Source organism: Cyprinodon variegatus, unplaced genomic scaffold, assembly GCF_000732505.1.
Source record: "Cyprinodon variegatus isolate N-32 unplaced genomic scaffold, C_variegatus-1.0 Scaffold599, whole genome shotgun sequence".
Taxonomy (NCBI): domain Eukaryota; kingdom Metazoa; phylum Chordata; class Actinopteri; order Cyprinodontiformes; family Cyprinodontidae; genus Cyprinodon; species Cyprinodon variegatus.
This window is the reverse complement of record NW_015151052.1, coordinates 153,682-179,718: the sequence shown is the minus strand read 5'-3', so window position 1 is coordinate 179,718 and position 26,037 is coordinate 153,682. Positions and strand designations below refer to the sequence as shown.

General features: G+C 37.5%; 1 protein-coding gene across 2 annotated transcripts in view; it reads left to right on the top strand.

Annotated features, from left to right (window-relative positions):
• The first annotated feature begins 1,920 nt into the window (after positions 1-1,920).
• kcnb1 (potassium channel, voltage gated Shab related subfamily B, member 1) overlaps positions 1,921-26,037 on the top strand; it is a 57,995-nt gene continuing 33,878 nt past the window's right edge. The window contains exons 1-2 of one of the 2 annotated variants that reach the window (XM_015392635.1): positions 1,921-2,030; positions 6,661-7,312. In XM_015392635.1, coding sequence (XP_015248121.1) covers positions 6,716-7,312 — 597 coding nt within the window. In that variant the 5' untranslated portion in view covers positions 1,921-2,030; positions 6,661-6,715. Of the gene's footprint in view, positions 2,303-6,660; positions 7,313-26,037 lie in introns of both variants that reach the window. The other variant, XM_015392634.1, reaches the window with a different exon arrangement.

Sequence of the window (26,037 nt, the reverse complement as noted above, 5' to 3'; positions counted from 1 at the left end):
CATCAGCAATGATTTACTGTAAATATATAGTATATAATAATGTTGTGTATTTCTGTTATATTTTTGTATAGATATTACTATTTAGTAATTTATTCTTAAACTTAGCCTTGATTATTGAGATTACTTCTCTTGAATGACTTTTAAAATCCACAATTTGTGTTTGCACTGTTCTGCATTTAAACCAAGCGTGCCTTTTTTCATTTATGAAGGGATCTTTGGAATTTGGATTAAAAAATCCATCCATATAGTATATTAAGTTGTGCTGATGTTTTCAGTCAATTTCCAGTTACTTTTTTGCTCAGTTACTTATAGCACTTATAAGTAGGGCTTTTAGTTGCTTTATTTGGTAGTGCAACACTGCTAAACATATTAGCTCAAAACAACCCCTGTGTATATACAGAAAGCAGTGGTAGCATATGTAATTTATTTCTTATAACTTCATCTGGAAATGGGTTTGTTGTCTCGGAATTATCATCTTGGAATGGTGCCACATGTCTATTTAGCTCACCTTCTTCTCAAGCCAGAAATCCAGTGGAATCTTTAAATAGCCCCAATGAGAACTACAATATGTGGTGCAATAGCAATTTATTTCTCTCAAACAAAGGGATAATTTATGAATAGACATTGCCATATAAAGAGGATGGGACATAAGTATCTGTAGCAGGCATCCCCAAAGTCAGTCCTCAAGCACCACTGTCCTTCAGGTTGTAGAGGTTTCCCTGCTCCAGCACAGCTTATTTTAATTGAAAGCTGATTAACAGGCTATTGCTCAACTGCAATAATCATAATCAGCTGTGGTAAAGCAGGGAAACCTCTAAAACCTGCAGGACAGCGGCCCTCGAGGACCAACTTTGGGGATGCCTGATCTATAGTATTGGATATGATACGCAGGTCTGCTCTGATACCTCCACAGTTCCTCCTCTAACTTGATTTGGAGGCAATCTTGTTGAAGAAAGGGAACTTGAAAAACCTGACTTGCAAGTACAAATAAATTCACCATTCCACTATTGCACCCCACTATGCCCATCTATCCTTTTGGTTTATATACATTTTGATCCTTGCATATTCAATGTGCTATAATTGTTATTGCCAAGGTTCATTGATGAAGAGGGTGGATGCATCTTGACAAGTTTGCAGTCCATAACAGGCAAGGGTTATTCAGAAACCTGTTAAACTAATTTGCTGAATTTTGGACTTTGGAAGAGAAACCAGGCAAGCTGTAAAGAACACATCCATATCCATAGAGGACATAGATACACCAAACTGAAAGGAACCAGGTAGGATTTTACCCAAAGGACCTAAAGTTTTTGAGGCAACAGTGAGAAATTGTACAGCTCTAAGCTCAAAAGAGTAAGGTTTAGTAACCAACAGAAAAAAAACAACAACCAAGAAACTCAAGAAAACCAGGACATAACAATAAAGTAGCTAACAAAATTTTATTTTAATGTTTACATAAATGCTTAAGTTAGCTCTGCACTACAGTGTTTAAATCCAGACAGAGCAGCAAGAGGTGAGATATAAAAAAAAAAAATGTCTCTCACAGCTGTATCAAAAAAAAAAATGTTAATTGCAGTTCTATTTTTACCATGTAACAAAAATTATGGTGGGTAATTAAACCAGTGAAACGTCTTTAAAATTGGAAACAGCCCAGTGGGACTTTTTTTTTTGGAATATCCTTGTGTGAGTACAAGGCTATTCTATTCTATTCTATTGGATGGTATCTACTACTCACAGCCATATTACTTTTGTTTTGGTTTAAAAAGCCTTTTTTATTTAGTCAGTTTTTCTTAGTTTCATATTAGAATTAGATCAGTCTGATCTGAAACATCTGAATCTGTAAAACAGCAAAATCAGAAGAAATCTGGTGACTACTCATCCAGCCCAGCCTTGGATTGAGCAGCAGTGCATTCTCAATGATTGAGGACTCGGAGAAGGAAGAGTTAAACAGATGTGGAGAAGAGCTCGGAGCTGCCATGGATCCACCTTCACAGAGATGCGGTGCCTTCTCGCACAGCTGACTGGGAACACAGGTATTCCGTGTGAAGGAAGGGGGCTGTGTGTCGGCGTACTTGTTGATCTCCGGGCGCAAACAGCGCGGTGCGACATGCGGTCCGGGAAGCCGCCGGTTTGCGGTTCGAGTCGTGCTGAGGATCTTTCCTTGCCATGTCGGAGAGAGAGGACGAGGAGACGGGTTAAACCCTGACATTTGTAAACCAATATCGACGCCTCCTTTTTTTCTTTTTTGGCTTTTTCACGCCCATCATCTTCGCTTGTAGCTACGGATTGATTGATCACAGAGCTGGTACGTGCTGGTTTGATTCAGTGCATTATTAGCCTACTACAACCCATCATGGTGTTTTTTTTAAGGCTCCAATCCATCTCCGGACTTTGCAACCTGTCAGTTGTTTTGTCTTTCCAGTGTGTGAGCTGTCTGCAGCCCAGCTCCACTAATATTGAGCTTGCATATTAAAAAATAGCAGAAAGACTTTGCACTTCTTTTAGACGCTTCCATCCCAGCTTATTTACATCCTTCGTGTAGCTACGCAGAATAGCCGCGTTTGCCCAAGAGGGAGTGGTGTTTTTCACCTGCTATATTGGAGCTTTAAAACTGGTGGAACAAGAGGGATCAAATAATTGTTTTGATCATGTTTAGCACAGGCTGTTACAGCGTGTTCTCAAGACGCCCTACATTTATAGCTTTCGCGTTAATATTTATTTTGTACGTGATCATTTTTTTTCTTGTGATCTTGGCACAGTGGTCATTCCATATTGGGTTTTGGATGATAAAAAAACTTTGTGTGACAGGAAATAAATATCACACCAATAGGCCTGGTCTATCGGGCTGTCATAAACACTAAATAGAGGCGTGCAGTGGGCTTGCAGGTGCCACGTCTACACTCATGAAAAACTAACAGGACATGTTTGACTCGATTAGAAAAAAAAAAGGTGTTTTATTTTCGGTCATCCCTCCTCCCCCCGGAGACGCAGGCTGCAAGCAGAAATTCACTTGGAAAACGGCGCTTCCCCAATGTTTCAGCACCTCTGGGCTGGACAGCGCTCACTCTGTTCTGTAGCATCCCAGCGTCCCACCCACAGCACTGCATGGGCGTCATTGGAGCAAAGAGCAAAAACTGCAACATGCCAACGAATAAATTAAACCAAGGAACCTAGAACCACAGTGCGTGTCCTATATGCATGCATTTTTTCGTCCTTGAGATCTTTATACAATTATTTTGATAGCCAAAGCCATTTCTCACACTTTATGTATATAAACTTAAACGTTATGATCCTGTTTATATCATGAAAAATTTAGATTATTGTTATAATCCAAGTATCCAGGTATACATTTCTTCAGAAACATAAGCTAAATGTTTCAATCTGCAAGCTGGTAAAGTCATGAGTCATCTGTACATGTGTTCAACTGCTTATTCTTTTTTTTTTTTTTAGAAAAATATACTTTTCAAAAAAAGTGACCACCATGTTAGATTTCATTTGATTTGGTGTCAGAGAAAGCCAAAAGAAAAGATTTAAACTTAACTTTGTTGTGTAATTTCTGTCTTGCTGATTAACCTTGCTAATAAGGTGCTGGTGATTTAGTTGATATCATCAGGTTTCTTTTTAGTGACTGTTTGAGATTATGACAACAAAAACTAAGCCAGGGCTCTGTTTCTTGCATTGCTAATATGGGTGAGTCATCGCAGTAATTCCCATCTGCTCACAAAGGCCTTTTTAGTTTATTCATGATGGGCTGTTTTAACTTGATTCAGAGTACAGGCTGATCCTACTGAAGAAAACTTTGGTGACGCTACATATGAACACATGTGCTCCACACATTTCCCTTAACTGTGAAGTTTTCCTTTTTACATATAAACCCCTTAATATTCAATTTCCCCTATTATTTTAGGTATTGGATTTTTTTCATATTTTCCCAAAAGATTTCTCCCTGACTGCAGGTTTACTGGTGGCTACAACGGTTTCTGAGAAAATAGCATGGAAGGCAGATCTTTCAGTTTTTGGGCTTCTCTTTTGAAAACAAAGAAGCACCGAGACAGAACAGAGACCTGTCATAAAGCTGTCCCTTTCGATAAAGCCTACAGTTAGAGTGACTTTAGTTATCCTGAACTTTTTCTGTAGCTATACTCTTATAAGCTTGGGCTACTTGAGGACTAATTTGACCATTTTTTTCCCACACTATTGATCTAAAACCTCCAATTTAGCATTATTAGAAATTACTGCAATATTTATGTTCTCTCTATTAATTTTCATCATTGAAGCAAGCTCAGACCTGGGTAATTTTCAGTTGTTTAACCTTCCTGGAGGGCTAGATGTTGGGCTACTGCTGTCAAGAACTTCCTGTTTTCATTGTATAGATAATTCACTTGGTCCTGTCTCTTAGTGGTTAACCCTTTCTCTTCTCTAGACATAGCCTTGGCTTTAGTGTGACTAATTTTAAATATTACTGTGACTAATTTTAAATATTCTCTTACATCCTTAAGTCTTAAAGGCTGGGTCAGAAGTGTTTCCCCTCTGGATGAAGATGAAGTCACTTTAGGAGCTACTAATTAGAAAGCTATTAACTTTAAATTTTTTTCTTTTTAGAAGAAATTACTTGGATCTGTGTTTTTGTGTGTGTGTGTGTGTGTGTGTGTGTGTGTTTGTGCACGCTCTATCTGCTCAATATCAATATCTGCTCACAGTCATGACAGATGACAGAGCCAGGTTATGCAGGAGGTTTCTGTATGTTAAACTTGGCATACACGTACGATTTTTTCAATCGTTGCATGAGCTACAGCTCACATCCAATCTACCTGCTCACACTGCACGTTTAAAAACCACATTGGACTCAACCCCGGAGAGAGCTGGCACTACTGGGACTGATCTATCCGGAAGCCAAGCTACCGTAGTAGAAGAGGAATATGAAGCTCACTACAGTGAAATGTGCTGCCTTGGCAATTTTGTGCTGAAAGCCCTAAAAAGAAAATGCGGCAACGTATTTAGACAAAGACGTGGCTGAGCAAACGTGGCTACTACGGTCTGTCAATTTTACAGAAAGAACTCAATTTCACCCACACCCCCGCCATGCTTCTGTGTTTTCATCTGAGAGGAAGAAGAAGAAGAAGAGTCTTTGTTTGCACATGTGCACTGAGCGATTTGCCCACGACGGTCGACTGAAAAATCAAACATGTTTGGTTTTCTCCTGACCTAACGATTCCTGATCAGGAGGTGGTCGCGAGAGGCTGATCACCCCTCCTTACCCCCTGTATACTACGAGACGCATGATCAGGCTGAAAGTCGGGCTGATCGGAAAATTCTCGTTAGACTGGAAAGTCGCCCCAAAAATCGCACAGTGTAAGCCGGACTTAAAAGAGGAGTTTTTTCTTTCAACTGTCACTGCATGCATGCTTATAATGAAGGATTGCTGAAAGGGCAAAAACACAACACAAGTAACCATCCACCATTAAAAAAAATTGTCATTCAAGAGGAGAAAATGTTTCAAGTCATTGATATAATGCCAACTGCCAAATGTTTTTATCAGTTTAAATGATAAACGGATATTGACTGCTTTTCTCTGCTTGAGTTGATTCAACTCAATTTATTTATCTTCTTTGTTGTAAAGTGCCTCGAAACTAAACTGAATTGGCCTCTAAAGAGATTTAGGATTGTTATAGTCTCATTAAGGATAAATTTAGATTTCTTCAATTATTGTGACTTTCTTTGCTCTTACTAGAAATCTACACAAACAAATAATGATAACATATTTAATAACAGTTTCAATTTAGATTATATTTTTCTTTCTATTTGGTATATTTGTTTCCTGTTTTTTATGCTTATTTATAATATTATTATGACATAAATACATAAGTATAAGTGTATAAATTGCATTGTATTGTAAACAATAATGAGCACCATTATGATAGAGGTGGAAATGCAATGACAGAACTACTGTCACTACTTCTATTAGTGTTAATAATCATAATGTGCACCATGCATGACAAAGGAGAGGCTAGAGGCTGAGACTTTGGTTTCAGCTTTACTGCTTTAGTCGTACCAAGAGTTTTCACAGAATATCAGATAGAACTCTAGCTGGAATTTCCTGCTTGATTGATGTTGGGTTGAGCTACTGTATGTGGCTAAAGAGTACTTCCAAAGTTATATAGGTGTTCAAATGTTTGATTTATCTAATGGATTCTTGTAGACCTGGGGGATAAATTGATCATATGATAACATTTTCTCTCTTTTTTTTTTTTTCTTTCACAAATTCACTTCTTGGGCTTCCATAGGTCAAAGTGACATCAGTTATTCACCTTTTGTATACATTTACATATACTGTAAATGTATACATATGGTTAAATGAAATAGTTCACTGCATAATACCACTAACATCTTTTACAGCTTGGTTTTAGTTGCACTTTGAATTTAGGTTAGCACCCAGAGAGTTTTAATTAAAGTGATTTAATAAACTGATTTGTCATTTTTCTTCATTAAACAACAGGATGAAAAATATCTAGACCTACTAGGCGATCTCCAGAGATCTACACAAGATCTCATAGTCATGACTAGTTTTCCACAATGCGTTTATAGTGTAAGTAATGATTTGATACAGACTTTTTTTTTTTTGCATGTAGAGTAATTGTACATTTTTATGTATTTTTTTTTTAGACACTACAATGAAAGAAAAGAACATCAACAGTAGTCCATAGTCCTGGCTGTTTGCATGCTTCCTCAACTCGAAATCATCATGGAAAAATCCTTGGATTTAAACAAAGCTGGCTCCCGGTCAACATCATCCCTTCCACCTGAGCCAGTGGACATCATCCGCAGTAAGTCCTGTTACCGTCGAGTCAGGCTGAATGTCGGAGGTCTCCCACATGAAGTCTTATGGCGAACCTTGGACCGCCTGCCACGGACTCGTTTGGGAAAACTGAGAGACTGCAACTCCCACGATTCTCTGATGGAGGTCTGTGATGACTACAACCTGGATGAGAATGAGTACTTCTTTGATCGACATCCAGGGGCCTTCACATCCATTCTGAACTTCTACCGCACGGGCAAGCTGCACATGATGGAGGAGATGTGTGCCCTGTCCTTCAGCCAGGAGCTCGATTACTGGGGCATCGATGAGATCTATCTAGAATCCTGCTGCCAGGCTAGATACCACCAGAAAAAGGAGCAGATGAACGAGGAGCTAAAGAGAGAGGCAGATAATATAAAAGATATAGAGGGAGAAGAATTTGACAACACCTGTTGTGCAGAAAAACGGAAGAAACTTTGGGATCTTCTGGAAAAGCCAAGCTCATCAGTCGCAGCAAAGGTAACTTGGAATTCCTTCTCATATCATTCTAATCCATGTTAAAGAAAACAAACTGACACATCTGCACAAACAGAAACAAGGGAATACGATATATCACAACACTTTAGTCAGTTTTTTATCCAGTTAGTTTTTCTGGGGGCGACAGTGTCGTTGGATGTAGGAGTTTGCCCTGAAATCGAAGGATTGATGGTTCAAGCCCCGACTCCGACTTTCATTGTCGTTGTGTCTTTGGGCAAGACACTTCACCTGCTTTGTTTACTGATGGTGGTCAGAGGGCCCGGTGGCGCCAGTGTACAGCAGCCTCGCTTCTGTCAGTGAGCCCCAGGGCTGCTGTGGCTACAATGTAGCTTGCCACCATCAGTGTGTGAGTGTGTGCGTGAATGGGTGAATGAATGTAGTGTAAAGCGCTTTGGTCAAGTCTCCTGACTTGAAAAAATGTGCTATATAAGTACATGCAATTTACCATTTACCATTCTGAGGTGAAATTACTTTCTGGCATTGCTTTCACATGCAGGGTTTATTGTTGAAAGTTTAGATTTGCATTAATCCACAAAAGTAATGACAATTGGTAGCAAAAGCCATACAATATTTGGCAGTTTAGAAGGTAATATGGTAAATCATTGATGGTTGGCTGATTTCAGTAAAAACAAATGAGGATGAGTGTGAGTATGCACATTACTATTCTTTGCTGTTATTTGAAGAATAGCATTGCAAATGTGGTTAATTTCAGTATTATAATTCCCAAAAAGAAATTCTCTTTTGATTATGATCTAAAACCAAAAATCAGTTTTTCAAGAAAATGGAATGGTACATAATGATAAAATGATTTTAAAAACTAAACATGGGATGTCTTTCACCACTTTTAACAAATAAGGTTATTTCTTAAAAAATGGCTTGCAGAGTTGTGAATTAATAAGATCATCTAAAGGAGAATGGAAATAAAACTGCTAGAAAAAAGGTGCACGAGGAATAGGGTAAAAGAATCCTTGAAGTAAAGTGTATTTAAAAGTTGACAAGAAGAGGATGATAGACACCGGACCCAGCAGTCCAGATCTGAAGCATCCTAGATTATGATAACCACTTAGTGGTGCAATACTGCAGTGGCAATCTAATTCACGCAAAAGAACCCCAAACAAACTTTTAGCACAATTACTGTACAGTTTGTGGACCTGCTCTTCAGCAGAGTGACATCTTGGTATTTAAAAACCTTTTTTATTATTCTTGGCTAATGTTTATACTTTCTGAGTAACTGAATTTAGGCTTTTCAGGACTGTAAACCATAGTCATCGAAATACCTGAAATAAGCACATGTATCACCATGCAATTAATTTAAGTGATAGTTTATACATGACCCAAACAGAATGGCTGACTGTAATGGAAATGATTTGCTCTTCAAAACTTCGTTTTTAAGAATAAATGAAGACAACTTGCAAGGTAATTACAGGAGACAGCACATGGCACATGGCAAGCATTAGGGAGTACACCAATAAAATAAAGTAAGGATGGAGAATGAGACTGGTTTCAGCTGAGCTTAATGAGGGAAAAGCTGTGGAATAGAGTCAAACAGGGAGACTGGTGGAGAGAAACAAATTAACAACAAACTATGGTAAAAACACAGATCCATGAGAAAAATAGCAAAATGCACAAAGAAGAGAACTTAAGAATTAGATAAGAAACTCTGCTGAAGAAAGGAACTATAATGCCAAAACCCCAGCAATGATAATTATCAACTGAATCATATAAGACCACGTTGATCATAATTATTATGACAATAAATTTATGATAATAAATTATTTAAAACACAAACAAAATGGAAACCTCTCAAGATTCATGTTAATATGAATTTTTGGAACAAATTTACTGCAATAAATGACCTTTTCACAAATCTCAAATTTTCTTAGATGCTGAAAAAAATAGCGACATTTTATAAGAGCAGCACATTAGAACAGGGATAAAACCAATTTGTCTGCATTCACATTTAGTTTTTGGACCAACAGCATCTTGGAATTGAATTCTCAGTATCCAATAACATCCTTGCTAAAAATGGCGGCATTTTCCTCACACTGATTGGACTGTCTCCAACGTGGGTCTCAGAATAGTTACTCTTTAACAGTGTGGACTGTTTGCATCAACCCTTCATTCGAAATAAGAGTTGCGTACAACTTGTACACTCTTAATGAAGTAATATGTTCAAGAACTAATCGTAAATATTAGTTTCACTCTGATTATTTAACTTTTGAATTATTCTGGATTTGATGTGTGACTCTAAACATATTTTTGAAAGCAGGAAAAAAAATCATCCTGCTGGCAAACTGTTTATGCACTTTAATGTGTTGGGGTGAAATAGTTGAATCCTGCTGCCAATACTGATGTTTACCAGTATCAGTGTGCTACACTGCCATGTTAGTTATATGCAGTTGCACAGGATTTTTCTCTTTGTCTTAATAAGATTGAGTAAGCTCTGCTGCTTTCAGACAGACATCCTCTCATCCTCAAAAAAACACTCCTCTGTTTTATATTTGATGTGAGTTCTTTTGCATGCTCTGAATTTACAATGTGCATGTAGGACATGTCTGACCTAAATGTGATTGAAATGCATTATAAACATGGTTCTACAGATGCATCAGTGTGTATGGCCGTCCTAAACTTGTTTTATGAAGCTAAGTATTACAATTTAGGAAAGAGCAGTTCCATAAGAATTCTATGATCTGAGCAGCAGTTAGGGTTTTTTCTAACCCTGTGTTCTCAAAGAACGCACCATTACCCCTATAATTCAACACATATACTATACATATTAACTGTGGAACAAACACATCACTTGTAGGAAAGAATACAATAACAGAAAATCTGCAGAACCTCTTCTGCAAGTAGATTGATTTTGTCATGGAACTTTTTTTTAATTACAATTTTCTTGAGCTCACAACCAACCACTAAATGTTAGGGACAACACATGTTCAACTTGAACATTCTCCACTGACAATGTTTACCAGTTTTTTCAGGTATTTGGTCCAAACATGCCCTGATTGCAATGCATTCTTTTGTAAAAGTTAGGGAAGGTTGCAGGAAATCAAGTGTGTCCAGCTCAATCGGGAAAGGGGTGTTCTACTTCAGGACAAATTGCGATCACTGATTATTACTTACATCATTTAGTAAAAGAAAATTTGATGAACCAGGTATAAATTCTAGGTATTTTATTCTAAAAATCCAATGACGCTGAGGAAGAAACCAAGCAGAGGAAAATTCAAGAAAATAGAGCTTAACAAGGTCATAAAGGATCAAGCAAAACCCAAAAACTAAAGACTAACACTACAACAAGAGTTTATACACAGAAAGGAAGGCACACACAACACAATACAAAAACTGAGTGTCAAACATTGTTTACAACAATTAACCACACAAGATAATCCATTGGTAAAACATAATGATAACTAAATTATAGACTCTAAGGAAAAAGGTTGAAAGACAAAAGTTTTTTTGTTTTTATAAATTTAAACAGAAATATCCTGGCCTTACTAAATTATCCCAAAGCTCTGTGGAAGAAACTGTTACCATCTAGAAACTTTCTCGAAAAGAACAAATACACAGTTAAATACAGCAGTGGTTATTAAAGTTATTTATTTATTTATAATTTTCAGACTTTTTCAGAAGTTAAACAGCTTTTTAATTAAAAGGACAACTAGGGCTGAAACAATTAATCAGATTAATCATGATTAATCCATTATTGAAATAATTATCAAATAAATTAGTAATTGATTAAACATTAACTGGAATATAGAGACTCTAAAGCATGCCTTTAACTGAGAGAGAAACCCACTTAGACCAGTAAGTATACTAATATTGTAAAAAAATATATCAAAATTTTGCATTTAGGATTAAAACAAAAAATTGTCTGTCAATATCTAGAACTATTCAAGGGTAAAAGTTTTAGCTTCCCCTGGTTTAATTAGGTGAAATAACCTTCTTTAAGGAATCTTTGGCTATCTGATTAATAATCAAAATAATAATCGACAGATTAATCGATTTGCAAAATAATGGTTAATTGCAGCCCTACTGACAACACATGGCACATACCCCATTATATGTAGGGTATCACACAAATATGATAACCCATTTTTTAATGGGTTCAATTTTAAATGTTATTATTCTTATTGTTGTTGTTCTTGTTGATATTATTTCTACAAGCTTATGCTGATAATCTCCTGATATAAACAGAATCCTGCATCATTGATAATGTAAACTCAGAAATTCTCACTCTCTGTTTTTATAGTCAAAAAACTTATCTTGACTGTGTGGATGTGCAGCTATTAGCCATCTTAATTACCATCTTATCAAAACACAATATAAAAACCATTATCTGTATCTCCTGTAACAGTTATAACGAACCTTAATCAGCATGCTTTTATAAAATGAAGATGAATTCATGTCTTCCATACCTAACTATTGGTATGCTCACAGAAACCCATGAAGATGTATAGCAGTAGCGACTGGTGGAGTTTTTTCCGGGGGGGCTATAAATTCAAAATAGATATATACCAAAAAACATTTAAAAAGTATGCTAAGATATCACACCAGTATATTTATATATATATATATATATATATATATAGCCACATTGTCCTGTCAATCATCTGCAAAATGTCTGCACTGTTGCGGGAGGTGGTGAGCAAATGCACTTACTGTCAGCACCAGAGCGGTGCCCTGAGCTCTCCTAAACCTTTGTATTGAAGAGGACCTGCTGGAAAACTTTTAAAGAGAGTCATTGGGCAAAGATTTTTGCGCCCTAGGGCGGAAATACATCACCAATCAAACAAATATTTTTATCACGCTTTACTAGTCATTTAAGATTAAATATGTATCTTGCACATCTAAACAATACATATTAATATATTTCTAAATATTTTAGATGTTAATTTTAAATTAAATTATAAAATTGTAAATATATATATATATTTTCTGTATGTCTCTATAAGGGTCATTGGGTGGGTGGGGCGGCGCCCTAGCACTCTCTATTGGCCAGTCGCCACTGTTGTATAGATTATAGATAAATAGTGTCTTTATGATCGTGGCAGCGCCTCATGGCAGCGCCTTGTGGCAACGGCCAGTAACATCTCTTGACAGTTCCACAAAAAATGGCATTCAAAACGCTACAAACGAGGCATCGATCCTGCATCTACGACCACTAACGCCTGCTGGAGTTACGGTCACAAAATGTTTTAAATACAGCCACTCTTGACCGTTTAAAAAGCTGCGAAGGCTGCAGGACTGGGCTAACAGCGAAGCTAAAGAGTAATCCCCACAGACCAACTCTACCATCAATCTTGCTCTCCAACGTACCCTTGTTGGATAACAAAATTGTTAATCTCCGACTTGAACTCCTTTCAAAAAAGGAGATATGTAACTGCTGTGTCATCACTCTGACTGAATCTTTGCTTCATCCAGCAATACCGGACAAGGCTATCACCCTGGAGGGTCTCATACTATACCGCACAGATAGAAACAAAGAACTCAGCGGTAAGACTTAGGGTGGCGGGCCGCGTGCGTGCATCAACAACAGCTGGTGTAAAAATGCTAGACTGTTTCTGACTTTCTGACTGTTAGCTGCAGACTGTTCTATCTGCCCGGAGAGTTTAGTGTGCTTAGCATTACTGCTGTTTATGTGCCCCCAGCGCTAATACAAAAGAGGCCATGAAAACTCTATACAAGGCTATCTCCGAGCTTCAGTTTGCACACACAGAAGGGGTTTTCATCTTTGGTGGGGATTTTTACCAGGCTAACTTGAAGATTGTGCTCCCTCATTTTTACCAGCATATGGACTTTTTACCTTTGGGTGAAAACACTTTAGACCTGGTTTGCTCTAATATCAAAGATGCATTCAGTTTAGCACACCACTTCCACCTCGGGTCATTAGATCACCTCTCTGTCATGCTAATCCCTGCATACAAGGGACAATGACCAGGACTACAGAAAGGATGTGGAGCAGCTGGTGGACTGGTGAAGAGACAACAACCTGCTACTGAATGTGGAGAAAACTAAGAAGATCATCATCGACTTCCGGAAGAACCAGCCTGACCACACTCCACTACTCATCAACAGCTCAGCAGTAGAGGTGGTCAGCAGCTCCAAATTCCTGGGGGTGCACATCAGAGACAATCCCTGCATACAAAGCCCCCCTTAATCAGGGCTAAACCAACGGTTAAAGAGGTCTGCGTAAGGTATGAGGGTGCCATGGAGAAACTCTAAGATTGTTTTGAAGGCTCTGACTGGAATATCTTCAAGGCTGCAGCAACCTATGACAACATATTACAAAGATAGACATAGATGACTATGCCATGACTGTGTCAGCCTACATCAACGTCATTGAGGACGTCAGCATCAAAAAGAACATCACCAACCGAGCAAACCAACGACCCTTGATGAATGGGGAGATTCGAAAATCACTTAAATCACCGAACTCAGCTTTCAAGTCAGATCAGATCAGATGCTGCTTCCATCAAAATCCAGGGTTCTTTTCCACGATGCCAGCAACACCAGGAGGATGTGTCAATGCATATCACAGACTACAACACACCCTCCCCCCCGGTATCACAGACAACCTCACCTGGTCTGCGAACACCACTTCACTGGTCAAAAGGGCACAAAACGACATGTACTTCCAGCGGAGGACGAAGAGAGTCCACCTGCCCCCACCCATCTTCACAACCTTCTACAGAAGCACTATAGAGCGCGTTCTGACCAGCTGTCTCACTGTATGTTGTTGGGGCTGCAACGCCGCAGACTGGAAGAAGGTTAGGAAAGTAGTGAGAACTGCAGAGAAGCTAATCGGGGATCAGCAAATTCCAAAACAGATTCTTCCCCACTGCCATTAGTCTGCTGAATGTTGGAAAAAAGAAAAGAAAAGCTGAAATGTTGGGAAAAACTGTAAATCATATCTTTTCGCTTTAAGAAATAGAAATGTAGGTGTACAGAACGAAAATTAATTTTGTATACACCCTGTGTGTACATAATGACAATAAAGTTTGTTTAAGTCTAAGTCTTGCCAGAGAAAAACATAATAATTACTAGCATTAGTCACTAAAAAATATGTGTTCACTTATCAAAAAATGTTTTCCATATTTTTCATAAACGAAAGACAGTTTCGTCATATAATTACTGTGTGTCACATTTTTTAATATACAGTAAAGTCAGGACAAAAAAAAGTTTAGCTGGTAGGTGAGTGTAGCTCATGACTCATTAAGTTATTGTGTGATTAAGAGTCAGTTCATGTTTGAGTGTTTTTTGATTGATGAATATAAAATATTGATATATGGCTATGTTCTGATATAAAGCATAGCAAGGTTAAATCAAGTCTCAGCAATTTCTTACAGTCATACATTGATTGCATTATTTGCACAATAACTCTTTATCTGATTCCTCATATCAGCTGTGCTTCCCTTTAGTGTAGAGATGATATGTTTTGCCCTCAGAAGGCCATTCAGTACAAACATGTAACCACAACCTTTGCTGCAGTTGGAACCAAAGAAAAAAAGCATAGATATTTATGTGGAATCAAATAGCAAGTAGTTTCCAGAATGTTTTTTGGGTTTTTTCAGGGCAAATGTTATATATCCTTATTCCCTACAACATGTATATGTATTATAGAGGATATGGAAATTAAACAACGTGCAATTTTTCCTAACTAATGTTCATCTCTAAGGATTCAGGAGGTCTGTCTGCTTTTAGTCATAAACAAACTGATATAAGTGCTGCATCTCTGTGAGGGGAACATTTTCAGGGGAATCAAAGAAATGCAAAATCAATTTTTATTGTGTTACACTGAGGGAAATTATGTAGTCTAAAAAAGGAAATGACCACCTCAAGTCCACCGTTCATCGCCCTCCCAGTTCTCACATTCTCATGTCTTGAGTTTAGTTAAAATATCAGTGAACAGCACTTTGAGGAGCTTAAGAAAGGAAGAGCACAGATTATCTTATCTGAACAATGATCCCGATTTCCTTTGCAAAGTGTTTTCTGGAAATCGTAATCTCATTATCTACTCATTGATAAACACATTAAATGTATGCACGTTGGGCCACTAAGTCATATTGGTATTAGTATTACAACTGGTTTTCACATAAAGATTCTTTTTATTCATTTTTCATACTTCAGGATCACAGAAGGGTTGGTGCCTATCTCTACTTCAAACAGCAATTTAGAGACATTGAATAAAGGGGTTTAAACCCAGGTTCTTCTTGCTGAAAGGCAACAGTGGTACAAGCTGCACCACTGTACAGCCTTGCAGTTGCACAATCATACAAAAAGATGTAAAAACATGTCTTTAATTTGAGTTTATTGATTTAATTTTGTATTTAAAATATATATAAAGAAGATCAGATTAGTAAGGGTGCAATAGTATATAGTTGTGCTAAAAAATATCCAATAGAGTCATGTTGTTTTGGTACACGTGTGGCACACAAGGGTTTTACACACAGCACATGCTGAGTATGCAGAACTAGGTGTGCCATACAACAATCTGTTAGCAACTTTAAAAAGTAAATCCTAAACAAAATGTAGAGAGACTCCCAGATGTCCCCAAACTGTTTAATTTAACAACACAAAGGCTTTTATTGTGAAGGGAAGCATACTGACCAGGCAACAAGGTTATATATATTTGCCCTAGTTTACAACAGCTGTAATTCTCACAAAAAGGACTTGATGAGAACAGGTATTCAACTTGCCACCACTTACACAAAGTAGAATAGTAAAGGAGGTGAACAGAAATATATTCAAAACTCGCTGACAAATGCTAGAACAAAGCCTCTTCTGTTCATTCATTGCAAATGTAAATATGTGCCGTTTAGCAAATGCTACTAGGACCTGAAGGAACTGTGTGCTGTGGTTAGATAAGACTAAGACTGAGCTTTTGGTAGCAAACAATGCAGGTGGGTTTGGGCTTAAACAAAAGATTAAATTTAATTCCTCTCATGCCTTTAGTTTAGTATAATGGATGATCTCTGATTTCTATTTAAAAGGCCTTAAAATGGTGCATAGGGTTATTAACTCTGAAATACCAGGGCAATTCCTCTTCTATAAAGAAATGAATCACTTCAAGGTCTTTTCGTAAGATAACAATCCAAATGGCTGATGAGTTGAAGGTGTTGTGCAACATATTGACACCATAAATGTAAAAATAGATATGGGTTAATGTAAAACTTCTCAAGCTTTGGTTAGTAGATATTTTTAAGTTTAAGATTATGCCTCTGGAAAAAAAAAATGCTTTTTAGATTTTAAGCAGAGATATCTCAAAATATGACCAAAACTGTAATATTACATCAAGTTTTTATTCTTGGCTTAAAGTGAGGTCGCCCTGCCTCATCCTACCACATAAACAGAGCAATCTCCATTGGACAAGAAATCGTGTTTATCAATTCCTAATTAGCTTAAAAGGGCAACATGAAACCACAGACCACGCTACTAAAAGCATTGATAGGGGTTCATGTGTTGTCTTAGGTACTTTTAATAGGCAACTGTGGGTTTGTTGAGTGGTCCAGCTGCAACCACAGACTCTGTGTTAGATCATCAATTATCCTGGTCCAGAGAAGGGAATGCAGCAGCCCGTAAATAGATAGTGGATGGAAGAGGTGCACAGAACAAAAACTGTCACCAAGCAACAAAAGTAAAAAGTATCATCACTGATGTAGCGGGTATTAAACATCAGTCTATTTATTTTGCAACCTGGGGGGGGGGGTGAGCGGTCTATGTATGTAGGTAACCTGCTATTTTCTTCTACTTTAATGAATAACAGCAGGAAGGTGAGTAGAAGCTCTGATATTTGTCAAGATTGTCAGGGACAACAATGCTGCCATTTTTGTTTAGCTTCGTCTTTCATTTCGATCACTGGATCATATCTTCCATTCCTTTTTTTTTTCTGCAGGCTCCTCTGCCATACCTCTGACTAAATGTCAGGAAAATGTCACATTAATTATTCTCCAAGAGACTCTGGGTCTAATTTGAAGCCCCCCAGACCCCCTCCTTCCTCTCTGTTTGTTTTCTTTGTAAGTGGCTTTGCCGTGGATTCCCTCTGGCTTAATTCAGATTTGAGTCACCATAAAATAAGATTGTCTTTGACCGCTGGCACTGCCCTGCTGAAGAGCTACCCTGCCATGGGGAAGAGTCTTTTCCGCTATGCTTTTTTGCATGCAATGTAATGTCTGACTTCCCTTTTACTAATAACAAAGACAACATATTCTTCACACTGGATTATTGGGTATATAAACGTATGTACATTTCTTTCTAATACCTGCTTATTATCACTGTTAACTATTTGCAGAGCATTTAAAATTATTTTTAAAATACCGTTGAAATTGACAAAAAACAAAATGGAACAACTTGTTTAATCTAGGTGGCTCACAGTACAGATACAGATTCAACCAAGGCACAGATAATAACAATAGGATATAAGAAAAGAAATAAAAGCAGGACCAAATGTCTTACAAAGACTTTAGTAAAATAGTCAACAAACAATAACAAACCAATTCCCACTGTGATCTGACTAATATTTGAATCTCCAGTGTATAATAATTTTATTTTACTGACAGAAATGTAATATGTTATTCATAAATATATTACCTATCATCTTCTATGAACTAAGTCTCAAACTTTATCTTGGTGTCATATTTGATCAGGACCTGTCATTTAAATCCCATCTCAAAGAGGTTTCTAGAATTTCCTTCTTTTATCTGCGGAATATTGCACAAATTAGAAATATCCTGTCCAGGGGTGATGCTGAGAAACTAGTTCATGCATTAGTTACTTCAAGGGTGGACTATTGTAGTTCTTTACTATCAGGAAGTCCACAAACTGTAGTTAAAAGACTTCAGCTGATCCAAAATGCTGCAGCCAGAGTTCTGATGAAAATTGAAAAGAGAGATCATATCTCTCCTATCCTGGCTTCTCTTCATTGGCTTCGTGTTAAATCCAGAGTAGAATTTCAAATCCTCCTTTTCACATATAAAGCCTTATATGGCCAGTTCCATCTTATATCAGAAATATTAGTTACTTATGTTCCTAACAGAGCACTTTGCTCTGAATCTGCAGATTTACTTGTGGGTCCTACAGTTTCTAAAAGTAGAATGGGAGGCAGATCTTTTAGTTATCAGGCTCCTCTCCTGTGGAACCAACTACCAGTTTCAGTCCACAAGGCAGACACCCTGTCTACTTTTAAGAGTAGGCTTAAAACTTTCCTTTTTGATCAAGCTCATAGTTAAGAGTGGCTTATGTTATCCAGTGCTATCTCTATAGTTATGCTGCTATAGGCGTAGACTGCTGGAGGACATAGGAACCTTTTTTCATCATTCTGCTTCATTTCTTCATTCTATCTCCATTCTCCCACTCTGCAGAATTTGTTAGTTAAATCTCTAACGTTATTTTCTCTGCTTTTTATAATGTAGCTTTATCTGGTCTGTTCCTTTTCTGCTGTGATACCATCCTGGAGAGAAATATCATCTGTGCTGCTGCCATCAAAACCTTTGTTCATAGATGTTGGAACTCGGACTGTTTTTCAGTGTAGTCCTGTTTCTCAGACTGTGACTGGCTGGATGTGCTCTCTTCATCCTCTGACATAGGAGCTGAGCCTGGTTCTGCTTGAGGTTTCTTACTGTTAAGAGGGAGTTTTTCCTCTCCACTATCACTACAAGCATACTTGGTGTGAGGGATTATCTACGACTCAATGAGTTAACGCAAGCAGCTCCTTTGATATAAAACTTTGAATTCATTTGACTGTATGATCTGGTGGAATTGTAAAGTGCCTTGAGATGACGTGTTGTGAATTGCCGCTATATAAATAAACGGTTGAATTCAATTGAATTCAATTTATGTTTGTTTTCCCTTAGAAAATGCTATTTATAATTATATAGGAGTGAGTCTCACATTTATGGAGGCAGACATCTTTGGCTATGGCAGCACAGAGCTGAGAAACTAGTGAATGAAGACATCACTATTACGCTTGGATGTGACTGTGGCAAGTTGGCTTGTATATAATACATCCTACTGTATGCAGTCTAAAAAAATACCATTTCTAAAATCATCTATGTAAACAAACCTCCTCATCACTTGCCCAGATGGCTGATGCAAATGTTGCAAAAGCCATTTTGTACGACAACAGCCTCTGTATTGTTGGGGGCTTGAAAAGGTTGGAGGAGCGGTTCATGTTGCTGCAGTCTGACCAACAGATGTTACTGAAAATTACACACTGTAGCGTTAATGGCAACTTGCTCCATGATTTTGGAGCCACAAATAAAAAAGCCAGATCTTCAGCCTTTATTTTGGTACAAACAATGATAGCAGTTTCTTTGTTGAAAGTAAAGAAAATGTATTGTGCTTTGAAAAATCATAAATAACATATGGATTTAATAATTACATAACTCTGAAAAGGTTTGTATTTGCATTCTGTTCAATTTAAGCTAAATAATCTGCAAAAACACCTTTGTTTTAATCATAGGACCTCCAGCTTTCAATACCACGATATTATTTAATGGGTTCCCTTATCCTTCTGTGTGAAATAATTTGAGCTTTCTAAGATTCTAAGTTGAAATATATATTTTTTTAGATTCCTAGACTGACTTAGTCTCAATGGTTTATCTTTGAAGATAGTTCTGTGTCAAGACCAATGTCTCTGCTTGGGGAAAACATACCCATAACACAAAGATGTCAGTTACAGTGGGAATTATATGTTCAGTGTTATGTGGTATATGAGCTAATTTTCTCCTACCAGAGTGTTTTTCTTCTTCTTGAAAATTTTCGTGTTTGCACAGGCCTCAACAGAGACCTATATGGTTTAATGCAAACTCTCAACAGCACTGTTTATGAATTTCTATTACCAATAGGTTTCTCCTTAACTTTCTTTCCTAAAGGCTAAATTTATGAATGTGACAATGAGGCAACTCCAAAGTTACCATGAGCCTATTGGATGTTCCTCTAATCAAAGCTCTTTTTGCTTACAGTTTAGTTGAGTTTGGGGTGGTGTTTTCTAATCTGCTTAAAAATTATTTACATATTTATTTCTAACCAATTTATAAAACCCCACATCATTTATCTTCTATTTTACAATGATGTTGTGCTTTAAGTTGGTGTGTCACAATACAGCAAGAAGTACATCATATAAAAAATGAAAACATTAAGGTTACAGGACTTCTTCTAGAAGGGTTGAATTTTAATTGTTTTATCAAACAAAGCCAAACCTTAAATTGAATCTCTCTGCGATTTGTTGTCCTGCAGCATCTACAAAGGAGAAAATGCAATTTCTTATTCTTTTCAGCTAATGTGTCTCAGAAGGCGGGCAGCAAATTCCAATTATGCTCCTTCATGTCAAACTGAAGATGACATATATGGTTTGACCCTATTCATAAATCAGTCTGCAACGTAATCCCTGACACAAAGCCACAAGATAAAAATGTATCACTGTTTCTGACAAGCTGTGTAGTCACCTCAGGTCAGATGATATATTACAGTAAGCCATAAAACAAACAAGACAAGAAGGCAAGTTTGAGACATAGGCTCTTTATTCTAGATATGCTTATAGAACAAATTAATTGTTTTTGCAGAAGTACATAAAATGCACTCCACATTTATAGGCAACAATGAAAAATAGCTACTATAATATATGAACAAATCTATCCTTTATTGCAGTCATATAATCTTAATAATGCATTGTAGAAAATCACCAAAACCCCCATTTTAATTGTATAATAATTATCATCTACTATTCTAAACTAGCGAGATTGTTTCAGAACTTCTAATAAGTCTTGGCTTTCTGTGTCATTAAGGCACAGTACATATGTGATGTAACATACAACTGTTTCACTGAGCCATTCTGAAAATTGTGAAAAGCAAAAAAAACTCCAGCAAAAATCATTCTGAGAATGGTTACAAGAAAATAGCTATTTATTTTGATTGTAATTTATTATTAGATATAATGCAATAAATATAGAGTGCTATGTTTTCATTCTTCAGTCTTCATTCAACTCTGGCACGCTGCTCCCTCTTAAAGAAATATTCTTTTCGAAATCATCATCTATGCTTGTATGTCCTTTCATTTTCTCCAGTGTTTTTTTTTAACTTTTATTAATAAAAACTACCTTGATAATCCGCAGGTAATAACAAAACATTTCCAAAAGACTCTTTAAAAACACATATTACTACTTAATACCTCTGAACTTGCAGCTAGGTACTTTTAAAGAGTTTCCTTCAAAAAGTGACATATTTTGGTCTTTGTCCAAAGGTCAACTTTTAATCTTTGATCTACTAAATATATGTATTGACTGGGAACGTCAGATTAGCTGACAACAGACTGTTTACTCCTCAAACCTACTAAAACACCAATTGGTGTCGCCATTCTTCAATAGTAACACCTTGATTGTGCAGTACGCTTCCACTGTTGTTAGGATTCAGTGAAATCATTGATTAATTTAAAAAAGTAGCTGTAGTAGTTTTTGAATCCACCCAAACTGTGGGGCCCATGGCATAGCCATGTTTCTGTCAATAAAACAAATCTCTGTTATTGAAATATATGTTTGAGAGACAAAGGTCCAACAGGTGCTAAATCTGTTATCTTGTCTTTTAAAGATTCTTCATGCTCCAGTTGTGTATGAACAGAGATTACTGCCTCTGATGTTGGAATGCATGTGAAAAGAGAGGTTACATAGAAATAAACAATGATTTCATCTGGTGCCAAGGGCCAGCCTTTGATAATAAAGCATGCAGTGATTTGTATGTGGTTTGGAATGGTTACAACCAGTGGAGCCAAAATAGTTGCAAGATGTTTTGCAATGTTTTTTTGTAACAGAGTTAATGATGCTGACAGTGTGTCTGAATGGGACCCCTACCTTGTGTATTTTCCTGAGGCCTATATGCATGATATGTCCTCCCCTGGATACAGTGTATAATAGAGAGCATGACTGATGTTTTTCTCTCTTCCCAGCTTCTGGAGACAGCCTGTTATTTTCTTTTTGTAGTTATTCCCTTTTTTAGGGTGTCTTAGGTGTTACCGTTGAGTAGTAGATGCATTATTTGTGTTGATAACAACCACAGTACATCTATCTTTGGCTGCTGGTAAAATGGTGATGTCCCAGTCTTTGCTGAGAGTGGTACACAACATTTTTTCCTGTGTTGCCATGTTTGAAGGGGGCAGCCTTGCACTAGGTTTGCCTCTGCCATGTTGTCACCAATGATGGCTGATTCAGTGGCACTGATGAGTTCTGTCACCAGAAGTTGCTTAGGGTTTTATATGAAGTTCAGACCCTTGGTCAAAACATTCAGCTCTTACTGAGTGAGCTATCTGCTAGAAAAAAAAAAAAAAAATTTACCCACTGGTTCTGGGTAACTTCTCACCTCATTCCTTCTCTATTTAGTCCTTTTTACTACAAGAGAATGGAATTTCTGCTTTTGTCTTTATTTGTTCTTAGAGTGTTGGGTAAGCTATGCCTTTTCTGTGAAACAGATTACCATTTCCACTTGGTGCTGTTTCATAATTAACTTAAGACATATTCTGTTTGGAAACTGTTTTTGTTGTCTGCATCTTAGACTTAACCAGTGGCAGTTTCTGTAAACTTTTTGTGTTTGGCCATTTGAATCTTGATGAGCATGCTTGTGTATCCTTTTCTGAATAAGTTCCAAGACAAAGTTGTGTATGTTTGGAAGCTGAAATCACAAACCTTCCTCTCTGTTCAATTATGACTTTTCTCTTTCTAACAAAGATGCACTTTGAATAACCACAAGCTTGGAGTGATCTCCTAATATGCTGTTGTTCTTTTTGTTCTTCCTCTGTGACTGAAAGATTTTGTCAGCCCGGCAACTCTGAGTTTTGCTTAAAAAAATAATACTACTAAACTGTGGCAATGTATCTAATAAGGCTAATCAGATAAAGCATCTAGTCAGAAACTGAGATTCAACAAGAATTATATTATGAAGTTTTTTTTTTTCTTTTTGATTTGACTGCCGTATTTTTAAAAACCCCTTAATACAAAATTCATGTCATTTATCTGTAAGGATGGAGAAAAACTTGAGAAGAGAGAGAAAAACTAAAGACAGACAGGCAAAAGTGACAAGCTGGTCTAATATTAAAGGTATAGTGGAGGATTTTCATGAATTTTTGAAAAGACCTGCCCTCTCCACTTAAAAAAAAAATGCACATGAAAACCCTGTACCCGCTCCCGAGGCGGAACGCCTATTAAATGTGTGCACAGCATGCACGAGGCATGAGCCCATTTCTCCTTGTTCACGCTCTGTTTACAAGTTGCTATTTGCATTACTCATAGAAGCATACTTCCAAAAGAAGATTTGCAATTTTTCTACTATATCAGACTCACCACCAGTAAATGAAAATGGGGAAGAGCGCATAGGATGTCCTTATGTAAACATACCACCAGAATGATTGACAATTAGGAGGACCACTCATTTTGATTATCCACATGCAACAAGAACATCCTGTCCTACACCTTTAACTAGAAGAGCTGCTATACCAAGTGAACAATATTTGAACAGTATCTATATAGAAAAAGTGCTCAAGTAAAATGTGTAATTCATGTAAAGTTGTTATATAAGGCTTGATTTACTTGGAGAAGAGCACATGGAAAGGCTGAAGAAGATGGTATCTGCTATACCTGTAGTGATGACACTATAGTTTAAAGTTCTGCTTAGGAAAATGTGCAGGCAGACCCATCAAGTCATTCTAAGTTTGATGAAATCATAAATATTCTGGCATGTAAAAGCATCAACTATGCAATACCAATAACATATATTTCCCTTTTTTTATTTTGCAATGAGGTGGTCCTCTATCTTCATTTTACAACTTAACTAAACTGAAGATGCTTCCAACTCTAAAGAAACTACTTCTGGGTTTATGCATTTCTGTCTAGTAAAAATATTTATAAACTCAACAAGGATCTAATAAAATTTGAATTCTTAATTCAGTAAACTAAATTATGGATATTTTTCTAAATGTCTAAGAATTCTAAGCCACATTCATCTCCTTCCTCTTTCTAAGTTCGATGATAATTGATAATAATTTAGGCCAATTCAATATTCTACTATTTAATAAGACCCATTTAATAAGTGGAGGTGGGGGTGGTTAATATTGCTTCCAAATATCTGGTTTGCAATATAAATTGAGATTACATAGATATTACACACAGTTTTCTTCCAGAAGCCCGTATGTTGACCAGGCTCCTCGTCAAAATCAGAATCAGAATCAAGTTTATTGCCAAGTAGGTTTGCACTTACAAGGAATTTGACTTGGTGTTGTTGGTGCAGACAAAAAACAAAATAATAATATATATACACAGAAGCTATATACAAACAGTATACTGTGCGTTAATGTAACGCAGAAAGCCTGAATGGGGGAGAGAAACATTGTCCAGTGTCACGGGCGGCTCTTGGCCTTGTTGATAAGGCCGATAGCAGATGGGAAAAAACTGTTTTTATGACGGGAGGTTCTGGTCCTGATGGACCGCAGCCTCCTGCCAGAGGGAAGTGACTGAAATAGTCTGTGACTGGGTGCGAGGGATCAGCCACAATCTTCCCTGCACGCCTCAGAGTCCTGGAGGCGTGCAGCTCCTGGAGAGATGGGAGGTTGCAGCCAATCACCTTCTCTGCAGACCGGATGACACGCTGCAGTCTGCTCTTGTCCTTAGCGGTGGCACCAGCGTACCAGATGGTGATGGAGGAAGTGAGGATGGACTCAATGATGGAGGAGTAGAACTGCACCATCATTGTCCTGGGCAGGTTGAATTTCTTCAGCTGCCGCAGGAAGTACATCCTCTGCTGGGCTTTTTTGGTGAGGGAGTAGATGTTCAGCTCCCACTTTAGGTCCTGAGAGATGATAGTTCCCAGGAAGCGGAAAGACTCCACAGTGTCAATGGTGGAGTCAGAGAGGGGGATGGGGGTAGCTGGGGCTGCGCTCTTTCTGAAGTCCACAACCAACTCCACTGTTTTTAGAGCGTTGAGCTCCAGGTTGTTCTCCCTGCACCAGTTTACCAGATGGTCAGCCTCCCACCTGTAGGCGGACTCGTCACCATCGGAGATCAGTCCGATGAGAGTGGTGTCATCCGCGAACTTCAAGAGCTTGACAGACTGATGAGTGGAGGTGCAGCTGTTGGTTTACAGGGAGAAGAGCAGAGGAGAAAGAACACAGCCCTGGGGGGAACCAGTGCTGATGATCTGTGAGTCAGAGAACTGTGTTCCCAGCTTTACGTGCTGCTTCCTGTCCGACAGGAAGTCTGTGATCCACCTGCATGTGGAGTCAGGCACATTCAGCTGGGAGAGCTTCTCCTGTAGCAGAGCTGGGATGATAAAAGCTTTGTCCCTGAATAAAGAGCTCAGAAGGCAAAATCCAAAGCAGCAATAAAAAATCTTTGAAGGTTAAGACAGGCTGAAAAACGCTATTTTAATCACGTTTGGTTGCAGAAATTATGCTTAACAGGAGAACTGTCTGGCATAACAGGTTCAAGGGAAATGAATAACCTCACCAGTGTTAACTCATTATGAAACAAAACCAATGCATATAGCTGGACATAAAGTAATTAGTAGATAGCATTTTTTTTTTTTTTTTTTTTTTACAATTTTGGCACTAGCTGTGCAGTTTAACATAGATGTTTTGGTCAAGTTCTTTATTATTATTATTATTATTATTATTATTATTATTATTATTATTATTATTATTTAGATCATTGTGCATAACCTACACTTTTGACAGA